This window comes from Mytilus trossulus, chromosome 11 (assembly GCF_036588685.1).
Source record: "Mytilus trossulus isolate FHL-02 chromosome 11, PNRI_Mtr1.1.1.hap1, whole genome shotgun sequence".
NCBI classification, from domain to species: domain Eukaryota; kingdom Metazoa; phylum Mollusca; class Bivalvia; order Mytilida; family Mytilidae; genus Mytilus; species Mytilus trossulus.
Window position 1 is genome coordinate 57634390 of NC_086383.1, and position 20710 is coordinate 57655099.

The 20710-nt window shown below is 32.2% G+C and overlaps 1 protein-coding gene across 1 annotated transcript in view; it reads right to left on the reverse strand.

Annotated features, from left to right (window-relative positions):
• LOC134691346 (uncharacterized) overlaps window positions 1–20710 on the reverse strand; it is a 193419-nt gene that overhangs the window by 39593 nt on the left and 133116 nt on the right. Inside the window, exons 3-5 of the mRNA XM_063551815.1 lie at window positions 10787–10858; window positions 9004–9055; window positions 4264–4524 (exon numbers count right to left, since the gene is read on the reverse strand). Coding sequence (XP_063407885.1) covers window positions 4264–4524; window positions 9004–9055; window positions 10787–10801 — 328 coding nt within the window. The 5' untranslated portion in view covers window positions 10802–10858. The remainder of the gene's footprint in view (window positions 1–4263; window positions 4525–9003; window positions 9056–10786; window positions 10859–20710) is intronic.

The following is a 20710-nucleotide window of genomic DNA, read 5'->3' on the forward strand; positions in this document are numbered from 1 at the left end:
TTTACCGTAATGTTCATGAGACCCAGGTTTGCAAACTTGTTTTTCTTATTCTGGTTAGTAATCTATTTCCAGTTTTAATTAATACTTCTCGTCATGAACATTGATGTTTTGACTTAAAAAAAATATATGTTTTTCATGTGTTGAACATTGGTTTCTATTACAAAAAATAGTACATCTTAAATAGGTTTTGAAATATTTGAATTTTTTCTTCAGTGTATGTTTTTACTTGTCCACGGGCAATCCTGACCAAAAAATTACTTGTCCTGGTATTCAAATATGTAAGAGCCAAGAAAGTCCAGCATAGCATTTCTACATCCCTATCATTACAATGTTTCATGATTATAGCTCACCCAAAAAAGAAAAAAAAAGTAAAAATTGTCACAACAACTACAAAATGTCAACAGTTGATTATCTAATGAGTCAAATGTTGATTGCAGTCATGTTGTCTTATTTGTAGATCATATCGTCATTGTAGCTGATCAGCATGGTTAGTGTTTTTTCTATTCATTACAGTTTTCAAGGTTTTCAAGCCAAAAACTAACAACATGGGTAGCTGACTATACAATATTGGTTTTGCTCATTGTTGGAGGCTGTACGGTGACCTATAGTTTCTTAAATCTACGCCATTGGTCTCTGGTGGATTCATCTTTTTTTTTCGTATAAAAATCTTCAATAAAGGGCATGCCCAATAGCTCATATAAGGAGTGATCGATGATTTCTTTAACTTATTTATAAATCTTTTTGCTGATAATTTTTGATAAACATTTTCTTTCTATCTATTATGAATATTGTCATAAAACATAAATAAGTAAATATTTCACTGAAAAGCAATAACTCCTTTAAGCAGTAGGATGATCAAGCAAGTGGATAATTTTAATAGTGTAAAAATATGCAAGTGTTCGGTAAACAGGAAGTTGTTGAGTGATGAATCTGAAAACGCATCACACGGTATAGCTGACTTGTATAAATCCTGAAACCAAATTTCAGAAATCCTTGTATTGTAGTTCCTGAGAAAAATGTGACGGAAATTTTCAACTTGGTTATCATGTGTAAAATAGTACAAGTGTTTGGTAAACAGGAAGTTGTTGAGTGATGAATCTGAAAACGCATCACACGGTATAGCATACTTATATAAACCTTGAAACAAAATTTAAGAAATCCTTGTATTGTAGTTCCTAAGAAAAATGTGACGAAAATTTTCAACTTGGTTATCATGTGTAAAATAATACAAGTGTTCGGAAAAATGCATCAAACGGTGTAGCAGACTTATATAAACCCTGAAACCAGATTTCAGAAATCCTTATATTGTAGTTTCTGAGAAAAATGCGACGAAAAGTATTCATGGGACGGAGGGACTGACGGACTGATGGACTGACGGAAGGACAGACAGAGGTAAAACAGTATACCCCCTTTTTTCAAAGCGGGGGTATAAAAATTTCAGACATGTCAACTTGTTTGAAGATCTTTAGCTGATAATTTTGCTATTTCCAGGTACTCTATAACTACTATAGTTTCATGATTATAGCCAGAAGCGTAAAACAATAGTTACAATTATCATTAAAGGGCAATAACTCCTAAAAGGGGGGACTTAACATTTTAGCTATGTTGAAAGGCTGATCCCGTTCCTCTGTAAAAATTATAGTTGTTAACTAAAGATAATATAGAAAAAAATTAAGAATCATCATTTTAAAGTGCAATATTTTCTTATCTACCACAGGTTCCTTTACAGCTCACTACTACACACTGCTGATTAATTAGCTACTGCAGCTGAAATGTAGGTTAACTACCAGAGAAAATTTACAGTGGGAGAATTTTTCACAAATTGTTAAGGTTGTGTTATGAGTACTCTAATAAAATGTTTAATTAATCAGTATTTATTGTATATTTATTGAAAAATGAAACAAATACCAAATCAATTTCTTTCTTTTCCTTATCAAACATGAAAGCTGTTGTTAAAGGACAAAAAAAGTTTTCAAATTATTTGTCCATGTTTGGCTTCCTCAGCCTCGGAAGACTCACAATCTTGTTCCGACAAACTAAACTATCCCTTAGGATACTTCTAATTTTGCTTTCTAATTGCATAAATCCTTCAAATTCTTCACTTTCGCTATCCAATTTGATAGCCCATTCGTCCGCCATTGTTTTAATCGCATTCTGAAAACGTGTAAAATTCATCATAATTTGTTAAAAAGGAATGTACGAGTTGAAAGATTATTCATTTGTTAAACCGAATTTCATTGGTTCATTTCGGGATTCCCCAACAGTTTTGTCCAATCTAAAGGGTTTTAATAGTGGTATATTTTCCCGAAATATCCGTCACCGGGACTGCGCTAGTGTATGTTACAACGGATCTATCAGTCACTGCGAAAACACACTAGATTATGCAAGCAGATTTATCAGTCACTGCGGACACAAGGATGATGAAAACCATGTATATATCCGTCAGTGGTAGATAAAGATTTATAGGAAGTCCTTTGACAATCTGCATCCCTACATTTTTTGTATGTATAACAGTTTTCCTATCTTATTCAAATAACATCTAATTATGCTTAAAAGGGGGGGGGAATTATCTATTTGATGTTGTTCACCTTTGCTTATACTGCGTAAAAGCTAACATAATTATGGTCACTTGAAAAACACCGATATCACTCAGATTACATTTCTACCTTGACAGGTAATTTTGTATTTAGTCTATGAAATACTTATTTAGCCTTGAGAATTGAAAGGTCAGTTTATATCCCATTCATACAATAGAAGTTTACCTATGAGGGTCAGAATGGGGTTTACAGTATAGAGAATACATGTAATAGCAAAAAAAAATAGAGAAAATAGAAAATGAACAATAAAATAAAATAAAGAGAATACTGTGGTGCAAAAGTATTAATAATAAATGTGCAAAATAACTTGAAAAGGTAACTTTAGTAACTGTAATGCAATACTGATAATATAATGATCAATGTACATAATTGATAAATAATCTTGTAACAAAAAGACTATATAATAAAATCATTTTCATGAACATTTTACAGAATGAGAGTTATTTTCAAGGCTATTAAACATGTTAAAAGGAAAATGCCATAAAAATTTAAAGAATACAGATATTAAAAAACCCATGCAGGTCCTCATGTCATTTACATTGTCAATATATAGGACACATCTAGTAAAACTGGTTTTAAACTAAACATCTGGTCAAACTGGTTTGGTATAACTGAATGTTTCTTGCCCTAGTTGTATATTTCACAGTGACCTTATGTGTTTGTGCTAAGAGTACATTGTAATGTCATATTTATTGATTTTCTGTTGGGACATGACCTAAATTGTAAACATAAAAAACTGGCTTGAGATTTCAACTGATATTAGTATAAGAAACAATGATAAATTAATATTTGGAATTTTATATCCTGGTTGATGATGTTTTTTTGGGACCAAGATGTTTCTTCATTCTAGTTTATATGATTATTTTAACCTTCAACATTGTTCAATGCACTTTTAAAATTTCAGGTCTCATTTAAAATATTTTGCAACTAAATAATAATTTGTCAGATTTGGTGTAAACTAAAGACAAGACAGTGTAATAGATAACCTGCAAGCATAGTCTATTTCTATAACAGTCAAGCAGATAGGTTTTTTTTATATCTGAAAAAAAACCTATCATGTAAAGAAATATGCAATTTAATATAACCTTATATAACCCCTAAAACTCAACATTAACAGATTTTTAAGAATTAAATCAAGATGCACAAAATTTTAAGTATTGGTCAGAATATAGGGTTCTTTTGTACTATAACAATATCACAATAACAATAAAGTGACCTTAATTTTGGACAAGGTAAATGGCATGAAGCCAAATTTATCAACTTCTATTGTATGAATGGGAAACTGACCTTTCAATTCTCAAGGCTAAATAAGTATTTTATAGGCTAAATACAAACTTAGATGTGAAGGTAGAATTGTAATCTGAGTGATACAGGTGTTATTCAACTCACCATAATGTTGCCAACTTAATGCACTAGATTTGCATTTGGCCAATTAATGCCTCTCATCTATTTTCCAACACATCAAACTAATTGTGAATATTCAAGACCTGAAATCATCGAAATGGAACTTTGAATCAGATCTTGTTAGACCTATGCCTCCAGAACTGAACATCCCCAAACCAACCCAAATTATTGCTCAAAAATATGTTATGTAAACTAGAAACTAAAACTGTTATAAATTACTTTCTTAAGAAAAGAGAAACATATTTAAGCTTATGCAACATACCATCTAATTTATTCCATATGCCATCATCAGACATTGCTTTGCATTTTATTTTGTGAATTTCGATTCCATTTGTACTGGTAACATCTGTAATGTCTTCACCAAACAATCGTCTAATCAATGATGTCTTCCCAGCACCTTTCTTCCCAACAACTACTAAACGTATGTCTCTCTTTTTCTCAGAGCCTGACTCAAGTAATTTGAGGTACAAATCAATAGATCTTTTGTCAGCCATTAGTTTTATTTCAGTTGGAACCATTTCATCTATAAAGATATTTTATCGTAAAGAGTTTTTTTCATATAGGAGAACATTATAACTTCACTCTATTTTTAAAATTAAGTTTACACATTTCTCTAATTCTTACACGATTTATCCTTTACCTCACCTGGTTTTTTTTCTTTCTAGACCACCTAAAAGGGACAACTGTTTTTGACAATCTATAAATTTGGGTACAGACGTGCGGCTGGGGTTTGATTAACACACCCAATTCATTTATAGATTTATGCTAAAATCCCTACCCATTCATGCATCATCAGAAAATCACAACCCATTTAATATACATTTTTAAATAACACACCATTGATATATTTGACATTCCAAAAAAGTGACCCATACCAGCATTATATCTGTGTATACCTTTATATAGAAAGTGACCCCCGTGTCCTTGTAATCTTTCTGCATGTGCCTGTCACCAAGTCAGGAGCATAAAGTTCAGTGGTTTTCCTTTGTTGCTGTATATCAGTGGTTTTCCTTTGTTGCTGTATATCAGTGGTTTTCCTTTATTGCTGTATAACATATTTGGTTTTTTTTGGTTCATTTTTCTGTACATAAATCAGGCCATTAGTTTTCTCCTTTGAATTATTTAACATTTGTCATTTCAAGACCTTTAATAGCAAAATTTGTGGTATGGTTTTGCTTATTTTTGAAGGCTGTAAGGTGACCTAGCTATAGTTCTTTTACTTTTACGTCATTTGTTTTCTGGTAATCATACCACATCTATATATCAACTATTATGCAACAGCAACAGTATGAATGGACTGCTGGAATCATAAGGTAATACCACATCTTGGTATTGTTATAATAATCACGTTTTTTTTAAATTGTTGACACCACCAATAGCAGGCCCAAGTCTCAACGCCTTGACTTTGCCAAGGCTAAAACAAAAAGTAAATATGATCTTTTCTCACTTCAGAATAGATTGTTTTCATATTTAAAGATATAATAATAAATGTTGATCTGATAACAATTTACATTTCTACAAAACCAAATACTTGAGTCCTTAAAAGAGAGAACGTGGGTTTAAAAAAAAAAAAAAAAATGTTGTGCTAAGCACAGTCGGAAAGCTGACCCCAGTTGGTTTCATATCAAATGAAACCAAAGCATGCATGATGTACGCTATAAATGACAACTGCATATTTTTATAAGTTCTAACATAAAAATTGTTTTGATAAAAAGTAATGATTAGAATACGATGCCTTTAAACACAAGTTTGTCACCCGTCGAGGCAATTTTTTTTCTACAAAGAAGTTGAAATTTCTTTCTTAACTTCTGAGCTATGCTGAATTTAAATTATGTGGTGAGACTTTTTCTGAACTGGCCAGTGTCAAAGTGCCACTTAATACGCTGTAATAGGCAAATGTGCCACTTCAATCAGTCAAAATTTTCTGACAAAGCGGTTGTAAAAGTAATTTACGAGTTACATCCCTTTTTTGACACTTCAAACAAATAGGAATATTTTTTATCTTAGCACCATATGGCGTTATTAGATATTTGTTTAGGGGCCAGCTGAAGGACGCTTTCGGGTGCGGGAGTTTCTTGCTGCATTATAGATCTATATGCTTTTATATAAATATTTACAAGTGAACATAATTTAAATAATTGATTGAAACACACTAAATGTTGTGTACATTCGTTTCACATGCATGTTGATATCCATGTTTCAGACAAAAAAAAAACTACAATGTCAAAAAATGTCTTTCTTTTGGAATTTAGTTCAAATGGGGTGACAGATCTTTAGACTTTAAATAGTTTTTTTTTACTTTCAGATACAAAATGTCTGTATCATTTTTTATATTTCTGTAAAATTTATTTGATGCAAGTTTATTGGTGAAAATAGTAGAAAAACTAACAGAAAATTTGCATAATTTTAATTATATTTTCTATTATAACAAGACACATGCTCAAGACATTAATTTCTGACTCCAATGGGAAGTAAGAAACAGAAACAGAAACAGAAAATTTCTAAATTGCCGCCAATTTCATTTTCCCGCAGTATAAGGCAACTTCAGAATGGTGGGTGTCTTCCTCCATCTTGGATTTTGAAGTAGCAAATAACAATTGGTCTAGATCTTTAATGAAATGTACAAATTTTGAGAGTAGTATTTAATTCATTGATATAGAAAATTATTAATGTTTGATTCATTTTTATTCAACTTTGCCACATAAGAGACTTAACTAAGATAGTAGGGGAAATACCTCGTTTAAGTAATTTTTATAATTGAAAGTGTTGTGAATTTATATATTTTAATATGAAGCAAGAAAACATGTTTGGCGACCCCATTTTTCTTCTGATCTAAAAGCATGTTATAAGATCTATCTTCTCACATTTTATCTTAAAATTATATGGTGTTGTTTTCTTTTTATCGCACAAAATTGAATTTTCCATGCATAATCTATAGAAAATCTGTCGATTTTGCACAACCTGTACATGCTGTAGCGTGAAAAAAAGTCCGATGACCCATACTGTTTATAATATTTTGGAAAAAAGCATGATTAAAAACTACATTTTGACAAATTATTAAAAAATTCTATGAATTTTAATGAAGACCCCTTAATATCAGTCTCATTGTTGTCTTTAGAAAGTAGCAACAACAGTCATTTGTAAGGGCTTGCTTTCTGACTGAGCATACCTCCACTCTTAACTCAAAGTATTGGAAAACAAGAAGTAGGTGTCTGACGATCAGAAAAGTGCAAACACATTAATACTCAGAAATAACAAGCAGCTGACCAAATAAAGAGTCATTCTGTTTTGCAGTATTTGAGAGAAATGTGTGACAAAAATATTTGAGTTCATTAGGTTCATTCAAAATATTGAAAAATCAAGTATCTGCAAGCAGGTAGTAAATATCGGCCATGTAAGCCTTACAATCATTCCATAAAATATATAGTTAACCTTTTACTAAAAGTATCTGTGAAATAGACCTAACCAAGAAAACTAAACTTGAACCAATGAACAATGAAAATTGAGGTCAATATAAAATAAAGGAGATGTGGTAGGATTGTCTATGAGACAACTATCCGCCAGAGTTCAAATAAGTGGAGAAAAGAAACGATTGGTCACTGCAAGGCATTCAACGATGAGAAAAGCACACACCATATATAATTGGGCACAAAACACCCTGACATGAAAAGTTAACATGAACTCTGCCAGACAGACATGCTCAACATACCTTATTTTAAATACATTGTATCAAATATAGATGACTTAATGCTTATAGTATCCGGAAACATACCTTAGAATGACAAAAACATCGATAAAAGAACCATATATATGAGGTCAAGGTCAGATTAATCCTGCCAGACAGACTTGTACCTCTAACAATCATCCAATATAAAAAATATAGTTGACCTTTTGTTTACAGGATCAAATAAACAGACAAAACACAACTTAACATTGACCAATGAACCATGAAAATGAGGTCAAGGTCAGTTGAAAACTGCCTGACAAACATGTTCACCTTACAACTATTCTATAAATCATATATAGGTGACCTATTTGGTACATGATTCGAGAAACAGACTTAACACAACAACTCAACATTGACCAATAAACAATGATAATGAGGTCAAGGTCAGTGGAAAACTGCCAGACAGACATGTTCACCTTACAATCATTGTATACATCAAAATAGTTGACCTACTGTTTATAGCATCTAAGATACTGACTTGACATCGACCACTTGACCTTGATCACCGAGTCATGCCATGATTGGAGTGTGATCCTTATATCTCACATTCTTAGACTTTAGTCGCACGCGAGACAAAATTATTGATTTCTAACAGCTATTATGTCAGCATGTCATCTACACAATGGCTACCTTATTCTTGGTGAAATAATTCTAGCAAAGTAGAATATTGCTTGTACTATCTGACTATAGCATTCTAAAGAAGATCATATATGTGGTGGTACTTACTATGTCGTGTATATCATATATTTGGTGGTACTTACTATGTCGTGTATATCATATATTTGGTGGTACTTACTATGTCGTGTATATCATATATTTGGTGGTACTTACTTTGTCGTGTATATCATATATTTGGTGGTACTTACTATGTCGTGTATACCATATATTTGGTGGTACTTACTATGTCATGTATATCATATATTTGGTGGTACTTACTATGTCGTGTATATCATATATTTGGTGGTACTAATTACTATGTCGTGTATATCATATATTTGGTGGTACTTACTATGTCGTGTATATCATATGTTTGAAAGGTGCTAAATGTATAGCTCCATAGTTTATTATCTTTTATAGTTATTAATCTTATTTCCAATGTGTTTATTGGTTCAACTGTATGATATTTTGGAACATCAGAGATTTCCTACCATCAAGCCGGATTGTGTGAAAATGTAGGTTTTAGCAACAACAACAAAAGCCATATACAACATTTTGGAAGCCCAGCGACTATGTATATACATGATATAATAATGATATAAAGTTAAAAAAAAATACCTTCTATCCTTAGTTTAGCACTAACATCTGAAGATTTCTCTGACATGACAGTCTGAAAAATGAGGAATATGCACTGTGAATATATCTTGACTCATTTCACTTGTAGAACTATTAAATTTCAAAAAATTTTGCAATGCAACAAGAATATTTGTGATTAATGGAAACTGTGTGCCAAAACCTGTGTTGCTGATCATTTTGGATCAACCAAGTTTTATAGTTTTAAAGATGAAAAGCAGAAATGAAAATTAAACAATAGACTCAAACAAGAACGTATCACTCATGAACTGCTGCAATTTTGCCAAAACTAAATTGGATGTATTGCTTCTTGGTGTTTAACCCTGAGACTGCTGCATTGATTTTATTGTGTCATTGTGCAATGCTGAACAAAATATGAATTATTTGTGCAATTGACTCAGATTTTTAATTTTTTGTGTTTGTTTGTGTCTGCAGTTATTTTTTACCTGTACAGGTGCAAATAAAGATATACAAAGGTAAAATTTTATGATTTAATATATTTCAACAATTCAATAAACATAAAACTTTGTAAAACAAGAACATTTGTAATTATTAGATATTTGTAACAATATTTGGCAAAAAACTTGTAAAAGTCACAGGTACATGTTATACTGCAGGTATTACACAGGTGAGTCAAAAAAACTCATTAAGGACAAAAAACACGTTAAATTGTACTAAACAGTATGAACATAACACAATGAATGTTACTTAATTAAATGTTCAAAATTGCTGATCAAGCAACTATAACAAATGTTTATCCAGAACGTGCAGAATTTTTACCAGCAGGCAAGAGGATTACTCAATAGTTCTGGCGTGTATGGTACACCTGAAAACATGTTGGTACACACAATGCAACTTTGCGGTCTGGGAGTACTCACAGCCTTCTGAATGAGAGCATTTACTACAGATGTCCTGAAATGTAATGTTCTTTTCTGGTTTTATTTACTGGTGGAAACTTTTTGATCAAAATAAAAGCATTGATAACACATAAGTTCAGCTTCAGATTGGTTTTTTTTCAGGGCATCGGGTACCCCCAAACAATTTTTTCTCATGTGCCACAGGAATAAGTAATTAATACTCCAAGTTCTGTAAATAGTTCTGGCGACACGTATTAATTGTCCATGTACACATGATGACCATTTTCCAAAAGTCCATACTGGCTCAACAAACCAATAACCACTTTTGTACAGGTTCAATGTATTGCATTTATTTTCACTAATAATAAAGTCAGCTTGTTTAGAAATCTGCCGTCAAATCCAGTAATACATTTCGTCTAGAGTGACCAGTTGCCATTTTTTTAATGCGGCTTTTTACTTTCAGACCTTCATCGTCATTGGTTTTTACCTTGGCAAATTTATTGGTTTGAAATACAAGTTCTTTATATATATCATCATTTATAAATAATTTTTAAAAATCCAAAGGTTCATTGCTTTGCATACCATTGTTTAATTTAGATTCATCGGTAAACGGGGCAATAATTACATCACTGTCCTGACATGACCATCCATTTTGGAGATCGTCTGGGAATTCCCTGTCATTCTCTGGTGAAAAGTTAAATATTGGCAGGTTTGCAAGTATATTACGATTAATATTGTAAAAACATTCAGGACCGAATCCCTCAAAATTGTCTTAACTATCGCCATCATTGAAGAATTCATTAATTTGTTCTGTCACTACAGTCGGTATCCGCCATTACAGCTCATTTTTCAACAAAAAATATTTTTGTTAAGCATTTGCAATTCAACACCATATCTACCACTATATATACCTGTAAGTATTCCATCACTTCTTTATATTGCCTACTTTGTTCTGCTGCTGCTACATCATATGGAGTCTGACCCTGAAATACAATTAAATCTTTATATTGTTTTCATCTGATAAGGCCACACCAATTTAATTTCTTGTTCTACAGATTTTTGGACTAAAAAAATTGGGGCGAGCAAGCGATTTGAAAATTTTAATAAAAAAATATTTAATTTGCAAATTTTTGAGGCGAAGCTCTGTAAAAAGTAAAGGCCAGCAATTACATTTATTTTTTGGGTATAAAACATAAAATAGTAGCATGAGTAGGTTTTGAATATATTAAAACTTGATTTATCACTTGTACCTTGACGTTTCTTTAATTTATGAAGTATTTTTTCCCTGTTCAAAAAGAAATAACTGAATAATTAAATCTAGTCTATGTATGTGTGACTGACAATGAGACAATTCTCCATCCAAGTCATAATCAGGTTCAGAACAACACCTTAATGTTATGAATATCCCTTTTATGAGGAGTCAATATAAGTTATAATATATTTTTTTTTTGGAAAAACACTTTTAGTACAAAAGAGCTAATATTTTCCCAAAGAACTATAATATCTATATGGTATTAAATGGTCAAAACATGTCCAAGAATTTTGTAATATTCCTGGACTTTAACCATGTTAACACATTTACTTTAACAGTTTAATATTATTCAAAATAAGTGGACCCCTCTTTTAGAAAAGTTGTTTCAAATATAATGTATTTCTCTTTTTGAGTAAAGAATTCTAAGTTTTCAAAGGTTTTGTATAGTAGCACTATACAAATCCTTAGTATTTCTGTTTTCTTTTCTACAACAGTAAACATGGTAAAATGACCCCTTCAAGGCCCTTGTCTGAGGGATAACCTGATAATTTAACAAACATAGATCAAAGTACGGCCTTTTACACAGAGCTTTGATCCAGACCAAACAGCAAGCTATAAGGGACCACAACTTAGTATTGTACACAATTCGAACAGGAAACCCAACGGTCTAATTTATATTTCCAAACGGGAAAATATCAATGAACCACAACAACAAACGATAACTGCTGAACGATAGGTCCCTGAATCAATCAGGACAGGTGCACAAACCTGCAGCGGGTATGACCGTCAGCATACATTATAATTGCAGTTGAAGGCAAATCCTTCAAAAGTTCTTTATACTTTATTTCAACAACGAACAATTTTTGATAGGGAATATAAGTCAGGGGGAAAGAAACCAATGTTTTGTTCTGTACAGGTATTTCCCCTGTTATATTTATATCGGAGCACTCCTTCTTGGAATAAATTGATTTCATGCTGAAACAAATATTCTCACAGATATTTACAGTGTTGTGGGGTGCTTATAGGTTTAAAATCATTATATAAAGGTTAAACTGTGATTTTAAAAACAAATGTTGAGATCTTTTTATAATATTTACAAACAAGAGGTTGTCACAACGACAGCAAACCGGATTTATTAACATTTATTTGTGTCCTGGCAATATCAGAAGAACCATTACTGATAAATGGTGAAAGTGAAAATCGTCAATATCAAATTGGACCTCCATTTTGTAGTCAGTATCAACATATTAAAATTTGAAAAGCTTAGATTGAATGGTTCATGAGTAAATGCAACAACGTCAATGGAAACGCCATTTTATGATCTTTCAAGAACCATAACTCCTGAACGGTAAAAATCGTCATTATTGAACTTGACCTCTATTCTGTCATCACTAACAACATATAAAAATTTCAAAAGCTTTGGTTGAATGGTTCATGAGAAAATGCATGGACACGACTGGAAACACCATTTTTCAATCTTTCAAGAACCATAACTCCTGAACGGTAAAAGTCAAAATCGTCATTATTGAACTTGACCTCCATTTTGTCATCAGTAACAATATATTAGAATTTGGGGAGCTTTGGTAGAACAGTTCATGTGTAAATGCACGGATACGACTGGAAACTCAATTTTTCAATCTTTCAAGAACCACTCCTGAATTGTAAAAGTCAAAATCGTCATTATTGAACTTGACCTCCATTTTGTCATTGGTAACAACATATTAAAATTTGGAAAGCTTTGGTAGAACAGTTCATGTGTAAATGCATGGACACGACTGGAAACTCAATTTTCAATCTTTCAAGAACCATAACTCCTGAATGGTAAAAGTCAAAATCGCCATTATTGAACTTGACCTTCATTTAGTTGTCAGTAACAAAATATTAAAATTTTAAAAGCTTTGGTTCATGAGTTAATGCACGGACAACATTTGATTGCCGCCCGCTGGCCGCCCACCGTACATCCCCAAATCAATAACCGACATTTTTGTCACAAAAATCCTGTTAAAAACAGTTTGGGAAATGGACATGATTACATTTCCTGATGCAGGAAGCGGGAATATAATAAAAATAAAACAAGAGTGCACACGCTGAAATGTCTCGCCTTCTATACTAATCATTGATATTATGTTGATAGTCCTAAGTATAAAGCTAAGCTTTATTACAACTGTCACATAAACTTAACATTAACCAAGATATCTAAACAAAGACCAATGAACCTTGAAAATGAGGTCAAGGTCAGATGAACCATGCCAGGCAGACATGTTCATCTAACAATGCTTCTATACAACATATATAGTTGACCTATTACTTATAGTTTAAGAAAAATAGACCAAAACACAAAAACTTAACACTGTGAAATGAACCATGAAAATGAGGCCACGGTCAAATAAAACCTGTGTGACTAACATAAAGATCATAAAATATTTCCATACACCAAATATTTATTCTTTAGTTTTCTATGTTGTCAATGTGTCATGTGTACTATTGTTTTTCTGTTTGTCTTTTTCATTTTAGCCATGGCGTTGTCAGTTTGTTTTAGATTTACGAGTTTGACTGTCCCTTTGGTGTCTTTCGTCCCTCTTCTTTTACAATCATTCCATACAACAAATATAGTAGACCTATTGCATATAGTATGAGAAAAACAGACCAAAACACAAAAATTTAACTATAACCACTGAACCATGAAAATGAGGTCAAGGTCAGATGACACCTGCCAGTTGGACATGTACACCTTACAGTCCTTCCACACACCGAATATACTAGCCCTATTGCTTGCAGTATCTGAGATATGGACTTGACCACCAAAACTTAACCTTGTTCACTGATCCATGAAATGAGGTCGAGGTCAAGTGAAAACTGTCTGACAGACATGAGGACTTTTCAAGGTACTCACATATCAAATATAGTTATCCTTTTACTTATAATAAGAGAGAATTCAACATTACAAAAAATCTGAACTTTTTTTTTCAAGTGGTCACTGAACCATGAAAATGAGGTCAAGGACATTGGACATGTGAGTGACGGAAACTTCGTAACATGAGGCATCTATATACAAAGTATGAAGCATCCAGGTCTTCCACCTTCTAAAATATAAAGCTTTTAAGAAGTTAGCTAACACCGCCGCCGCCGCCGCCGGATCACTATCCCTATGTCGAGCTTTCTGCAACAAAAGTTGCAGGCTCGACAAAAATCTGTTTTGAAAAAAATAGGTGCGGGCGGGTCCATCGAACAAGGAATTAAATTGGTGTGGACTAACTACAAAGAAGATTTTTGTAACACAAATCTTACAATTAGTATAAGTAACAACTGAGTGGAGTTTTTTTTTTAAAGATGCTAACAAGGATTATATTCCTTCATCAAATATAACTGATGAGACAACATTTAGATTATTTTTCACAATTGTTTGAATACTTTAAATAGGCTTTTTACTTTTGTTTATAAAGCATATGAATAAAAGCTCGATCTGCAGTTTAAAGATTGGTAAATGCATCCTTATTTCTACATAAGGGATGTGGGACTTTAGGGGGTCTTCATTTTTAACTATCTTTTCTAATTTTTTAGACATATTATTCAAGTCCTTTATATTTGAACACACAAATATTATTCTCTAATCTTTATATTTCAACACACAAATATTATTCTCTAATCTTTATATTTCAACACACACATATTATTCTCTAATCTTTATATTTTTCACCAATTTCTCTCCATTTTCAATGTTTTTTTCTTCCATTCAAGATTTTCTAATCTGCATATCCCATCCAGACCCTTCTATATCTATATACCCCTCCACAACCTCCTATATCTGTATACCAAATCCACACCCTCCTATACCTGTATACCCCCACCACACCCTTCTATATTTGAATATCCGATTTACACCCTCCTATATCTGTATACCCAATCCTGAGCCTTCTATATCGGGGTCAGGATCCCTAATGGACCTTGAGATGAGGAACTCAGATGACGTTATTAAAAAAAAAATATTAGTCCGCCATACAATTGTGGATGCTGTGATTTAAAAATGGACATAAATGAACAACCAGATGCTCCACAGGGCGCAGCTTTATACGACTGCAGAGGTTGAACCCTGAACAGTTGGGGCAAGTATGGACACAACATTCAAGCTGGATTCAGCTCTAAATTTGGATTGTGATTAAATAGTTGACGCAGCATAGGTTTCTGACACAGAATGAATGTGGTTTAATGAACTTAATTTTTTTTTTGCCTTTGAGCAATTCACTATGCTGTTGAATATTAATCCTCTCAAAAAAATGTTTGAAAATCTGAAATGAGAAAAATTGCCCTCCCCCCCCCCTCCCCCCCATTTTTTTCACATCCTCCTTTCCCTTATTCAAAAACTGATCTTAATTCAAATTTCTAATGGAGTTTGCAACAATAACTACTCAATTAAATACATCATAAAATATTAAAATGTAAAAAAGTGCTTGTTATAACTGAATGGTAAAGATTGTTTTAATTTATCAGTTGGTAGTAAAAGTGAATATACATTTCATATTGTTTAAACAATGATTTAAGTTGATTCAACTACTACATTCTGGACAAAGAAAGATAACTCCAATTGAAAATTTCTTGCTATGCACAATATTGTGCAATTAGAAATTTCTTGCTATTGCACAATACTGTGCAATTGAATATTTCTTGCTATTGCGCAATACTGTGCAATTGAAGATTTCTTGCTATTGCTGAGTACTGTGCAATTGAAAATTTCTTGCTATTGCACAACACTTAAAGTCATAAGAAACCTCAAATCAAAAAAAATAATGCATATGTATTTTATAACTCAATGGATAGTTTTCATTATAAAACTTATGTACATATACTTTTTTCTGAAGAAAATTCTTTAATTTATTCATATTTAGAAGAAGTTTACTTTATTTTAATTGCTTGCTTCCAGCAACCAATTCCCCCGACACATTTTCCGTATGCAAAGTGACCTCAGTGTAACCCATCTCGTAAAACTCCGGTGATCACAATACGCATGGATGTCCTTAAAATAAACTATTATCTGAATACACCTGTTAAACACGTGCTCTCTTTCCATGCTTTTTTGTTTATTTTTTGTCGATTGTTGACAAACAGGTGACCATCGTTAAACTTCGGCTTCAAAACACAAACTTTAATTACCTGCCATATTTTCATAACAACACTGACCGATTGAAAAAAAAATTGACGATTATACGAAATTTACACGAAAAAAATGATAAATTCGTGCACAGAAGACTAAGTTTATGATGTGTGTATGCATTGGTTCAAGAATTGGAAGAACATAATTTTTCACCGGTCACTCGTTTCTTATGACTTTAATATAATAATTTTGGACCAACTTGAAAACTGGGCCAAAAATAAAAAATGTAAGTACATTTTTCGATTCAGAATATCAAAGAACCCAAAGGATTCAATTCTTGTTAAAATCAAACTAAGTTTAATTTTTGAACCTTTGGACCTTAATGTAGACCAATTTAAAAACCGGACCAAAAATTAAGAATCTACATACACAGTTAGATTTGGCATATCAAAGAACCCCTATTATTTAACTTTCGATGAAATCGAACAAAGTTTAATTTTCAACCCTTTGGGCCCCTTATTCCTAATCTGTTTGGACCAAAACTCTCAAAATCAATCCCAACCTTCCTTTTATGGTCATAAACCTTGTGTTTTAATTTCATAGATTTCTATTTACTTATACTGAAGTTATGGTGCAAAAAACAAGAAAAATACTTATTTGGGCCCCTTTTTGGTTCTTATTCCTAAACTGTTGGGATCTCATCTCCAAAAATCAATCCCAACCTTCCTTTTGTGGTCATAAACTTTGTGTCAAAACATCACTGATTTCTATTTATTTAAACTAAAGTTATAGTGCGAAAACCTAGAAAATGCTTATTTGGGCCCTTTTTGGCCCCTAATTCCTAAACTGTTGAGACCAAAACCTCCAAAATCAATCCCAACCTTCCTTTCATGGTCATAAACCTTGTGTTTAAATTTCATACATTTCTATTTACTTAAACTAAAGTTTTGTTTGACAATTTGTTTGTTTACACTGACTTTAATTACAGCCAGTATGATAGTCTATGTTCTTGTGTTTTATAGTAAAATTTAGACATTCAAGTCTATATAACTTTTTCATATTTTAAATCCAATTTAAATAATCATATGACTTTTAACTATATAGCCTTTAAATAGAATCCAACCATATCTTATACATCATTTTAGTGATTCATTACTTAAGGCCAGACTTTTTTTATTATCTATTTAACGAGATCCGCCGACTCCACCTTTCCCGATTTTAGAATAAAAAATAAAAGTAGTGATTCTTACTTTTATTATTATTTTTCCCGCCGACTGTTACGAAATCCTCAGAAAAAAATAAAATGTGTTGTTCACGATACTCGCTTTCAGTCAATTTCGTTATCGGTAATATTTAATTTTTACCAAGTCAATGAAACAGCAATTTTCATTTAAAAGTAAAGAAATTCAAGGCATAAACGATATATTTTCTTCTAAAAGATTTTTAAGCTGGTGGCATGCTTTTCTTACTTGCCAAGTTACACGAGAGTGACGGTACATCAAATCATTCTAACTTTCGGCAAAATCAGTTATTACTTCATCAGAACTTGATGAAATTAGCCTCAAGTAAACTTGTCATCCATATGCATGTATTGCATTAGAAACGTCATATTCCTTTCCAAATAGCATATCAAACATCATTTATTTTTGTAAATTTTTCTTCGTCCGACATTTAAATTTGTAGAACTATGGATCGGAATCGGGATTTCATCGGAAACAGACCCGCTATGACTGAAATCCGGATTCTTGCGATAATGACTACAGACGCATGAATGGCACTGCTGACAGACAAAAATTGATCCCAAAAGGGAAAATTACGCATTCCACACGCATTAACATACTTTTGGTTAGATCTTCTTGATTAATGTATATATTTCCATGTATAAGCATTGTTTCAATTTATAGGTTAAAGTTGCTTAACTCTAGGACTATTACACCAGAGACATATACACATAGACATATACACATGTGTATATAGACATATATACCCATGTGTATATATATGTCTCTGCATACACTAAGAGGTTCCTGACTGGGTGACTGGTATAAACATATATAGGGTATATGCAGCGAGGTTGATATATTTGAGTGGTGCCATGGATCTATATTAGTGGAAATACAGAATCAAAGCATAGTTTTTAAGTTTATATTAATAGAAGGGTTAACCAGAGACATATATAGTTTATATATGTCTCTGGTTAACCCTTCTGGGTTAATATGCTGGTCTGTTCTCATTTCATTGTTCTCGTATTTTGATAAATTCTAAAAAAAAACAAAAACTAGAGCCTCTAAAGAGCCTGTGTCGCTCACCTTGGTCTATGTGACTATTAAACAAAGGAATCAGATGGATTCATGACAAAATTGTATTTTGGTGATGGTGATGTGTTTGTACATCTTACTTTACTGAACATCCTTGCTGCTTACAATTATCTCTATCTATGATGAACTTGGCCCAGTAGTTTCAGTAGAAAATGTTAGTAAAAATTTACAAATTTTATAAAAATTGTTGAAAATTGACTATAAAGGACAATAACTCCTTTGGGGGTCAATCGACCATTTCGGTCATCTTGACTTATTTGTAAATCTTACTTTGCTGAACATTATTGCTGTTTACAGTTTATCTCTATCTATAATAATATTCAAGACAATAACCAACCAGGTGCTCCGCAGGGCACAGCTTTATACGACCGCAGAGGTCGAACCCTGAACAGTTGGGGCAAGTATGGACATAACATTCAAGCGTGATACAGCTCTGAATTTGGATTGTGATCAAATTTTTGACATTACATGTTTTTTTTTACACAAAACAAATGTCAAGATTTTACAAATCAATTAAAGATTTCTTCTTCAAACTTTTTAAATCTAAAATTAAATAGTTGATCATGACACAGCATAGGTTTCTGACACAGAACGAATGTGGTCTAATGAACTTAAAAGTTTCTTTTTGCCTTTGAGCAATTCACTATGCTGTTGAATATTAATCCTCTGAAAAAAATGTTTGAAGAAATTTTCTTTTTATTTATGAAATCTGAAATGAGAAACACCCCCTTTTTTTTCACATCTCCGTTTCCTTTTTTCCAAAACTGATATCAATTCAAATTTCTAATGGAGTTTGCAACAATAACTACTCTTTTAAATACATCATAGAATATTAAAATGTAAAATAAAGTGCTTGTTATCACTGAATGGTAAAGATTGGTTGGTAGTAAAAGTGAATATTCATTGTTTATTGTATAAAACAATAAAAAAAACTTCATAAGCAACATTTTATATTGGCAAATTTCCAATGAAGTTATTTACATAAAGTTATTGGCAAATAAAAATAGAAAATGACATCATAGTCATGTCTGGCAAATGTCCAACATACATTATCTAAAAACATTTTAGATAAGATAAGGAAAAAAAGCTTCATCAGCAACATTTTATATTGGCAAATTTCCAATGAAGTTATTTACATAAAGTTATTGTCAAATTAAAATAGAAAATGACATCATAGTCATGTCTGGCAAATTTCCAACATATATTATCAACTACTATTCTATACAAAGAAAGATAACTCCAATAAAAATTAATTGCTATTGCACAATATTGTGCAATTAGATATTTCTTGCTATTGTGCAATACTGTGCAATTGAAAATTTCTTGCTATTGCACAATACTTGATATGGAATCCTGATTTGGACCAACTTGAAAACTGGGCCCATAATCAACCAGATGCTCCGCAGGGCGTAGCTTTATACAACCGCAGAGGTTGAACCCTGAACGGTTGGGGCAAGTATGGACCCTTTGGACCTTAATGTAGGCCAATTTGAAAACGGGACCAAAAATGAAGAATCAACATACACAGTTAGATTTGGCATATCAAAGAACCCCATTTATTCAATTTTTGATGAAATCAAACAAAGTTTAATTTTGGACCCAGATTTGGACCAACTTGAAAACTGGGCCAATAATCAAGAATCTAAGTACATTTTTAGATTCAACATATCAAAGAACCCAACCGATTCATTTTTTGTCAAAATCAAACTAAGTTTAATTTTGGACCCTTTGGACCTTAATGTAGACCAATTTGAAAACATGACCAAAAGTTAAGAATCTACAACCTTTCTTTTGTGGTCATAAACCTTGTGTCAAAATTTCATAGATTTCTATTCACTTAAACTAAAGTTATAGTGCGAAAACCAAGAAAATGCTTATTTGGGCCCTTTTTGGCCCCTAAATCCTAAAATGTTGGGACCAAAACTCCCAAAATCAATCCCAACCTTCCTTTTGTGGTCATAAACCTTGTGTTAAAATTTCATTGATTTCTATTCACTTTTACTAAAGTTAGAGTGCGAAAACTAAAAGTATTCGGACGACAACAACGACGCCAACGTGATAGCAATATACAACCAAAAAATTAAAATTTTTGCGGTCGTATAAAAACAGCAAAATTTCCTTAAAATTACCAATTCAGGGGCAGCAACCCAACAATGGGTTGTCCGATTTATCTGAA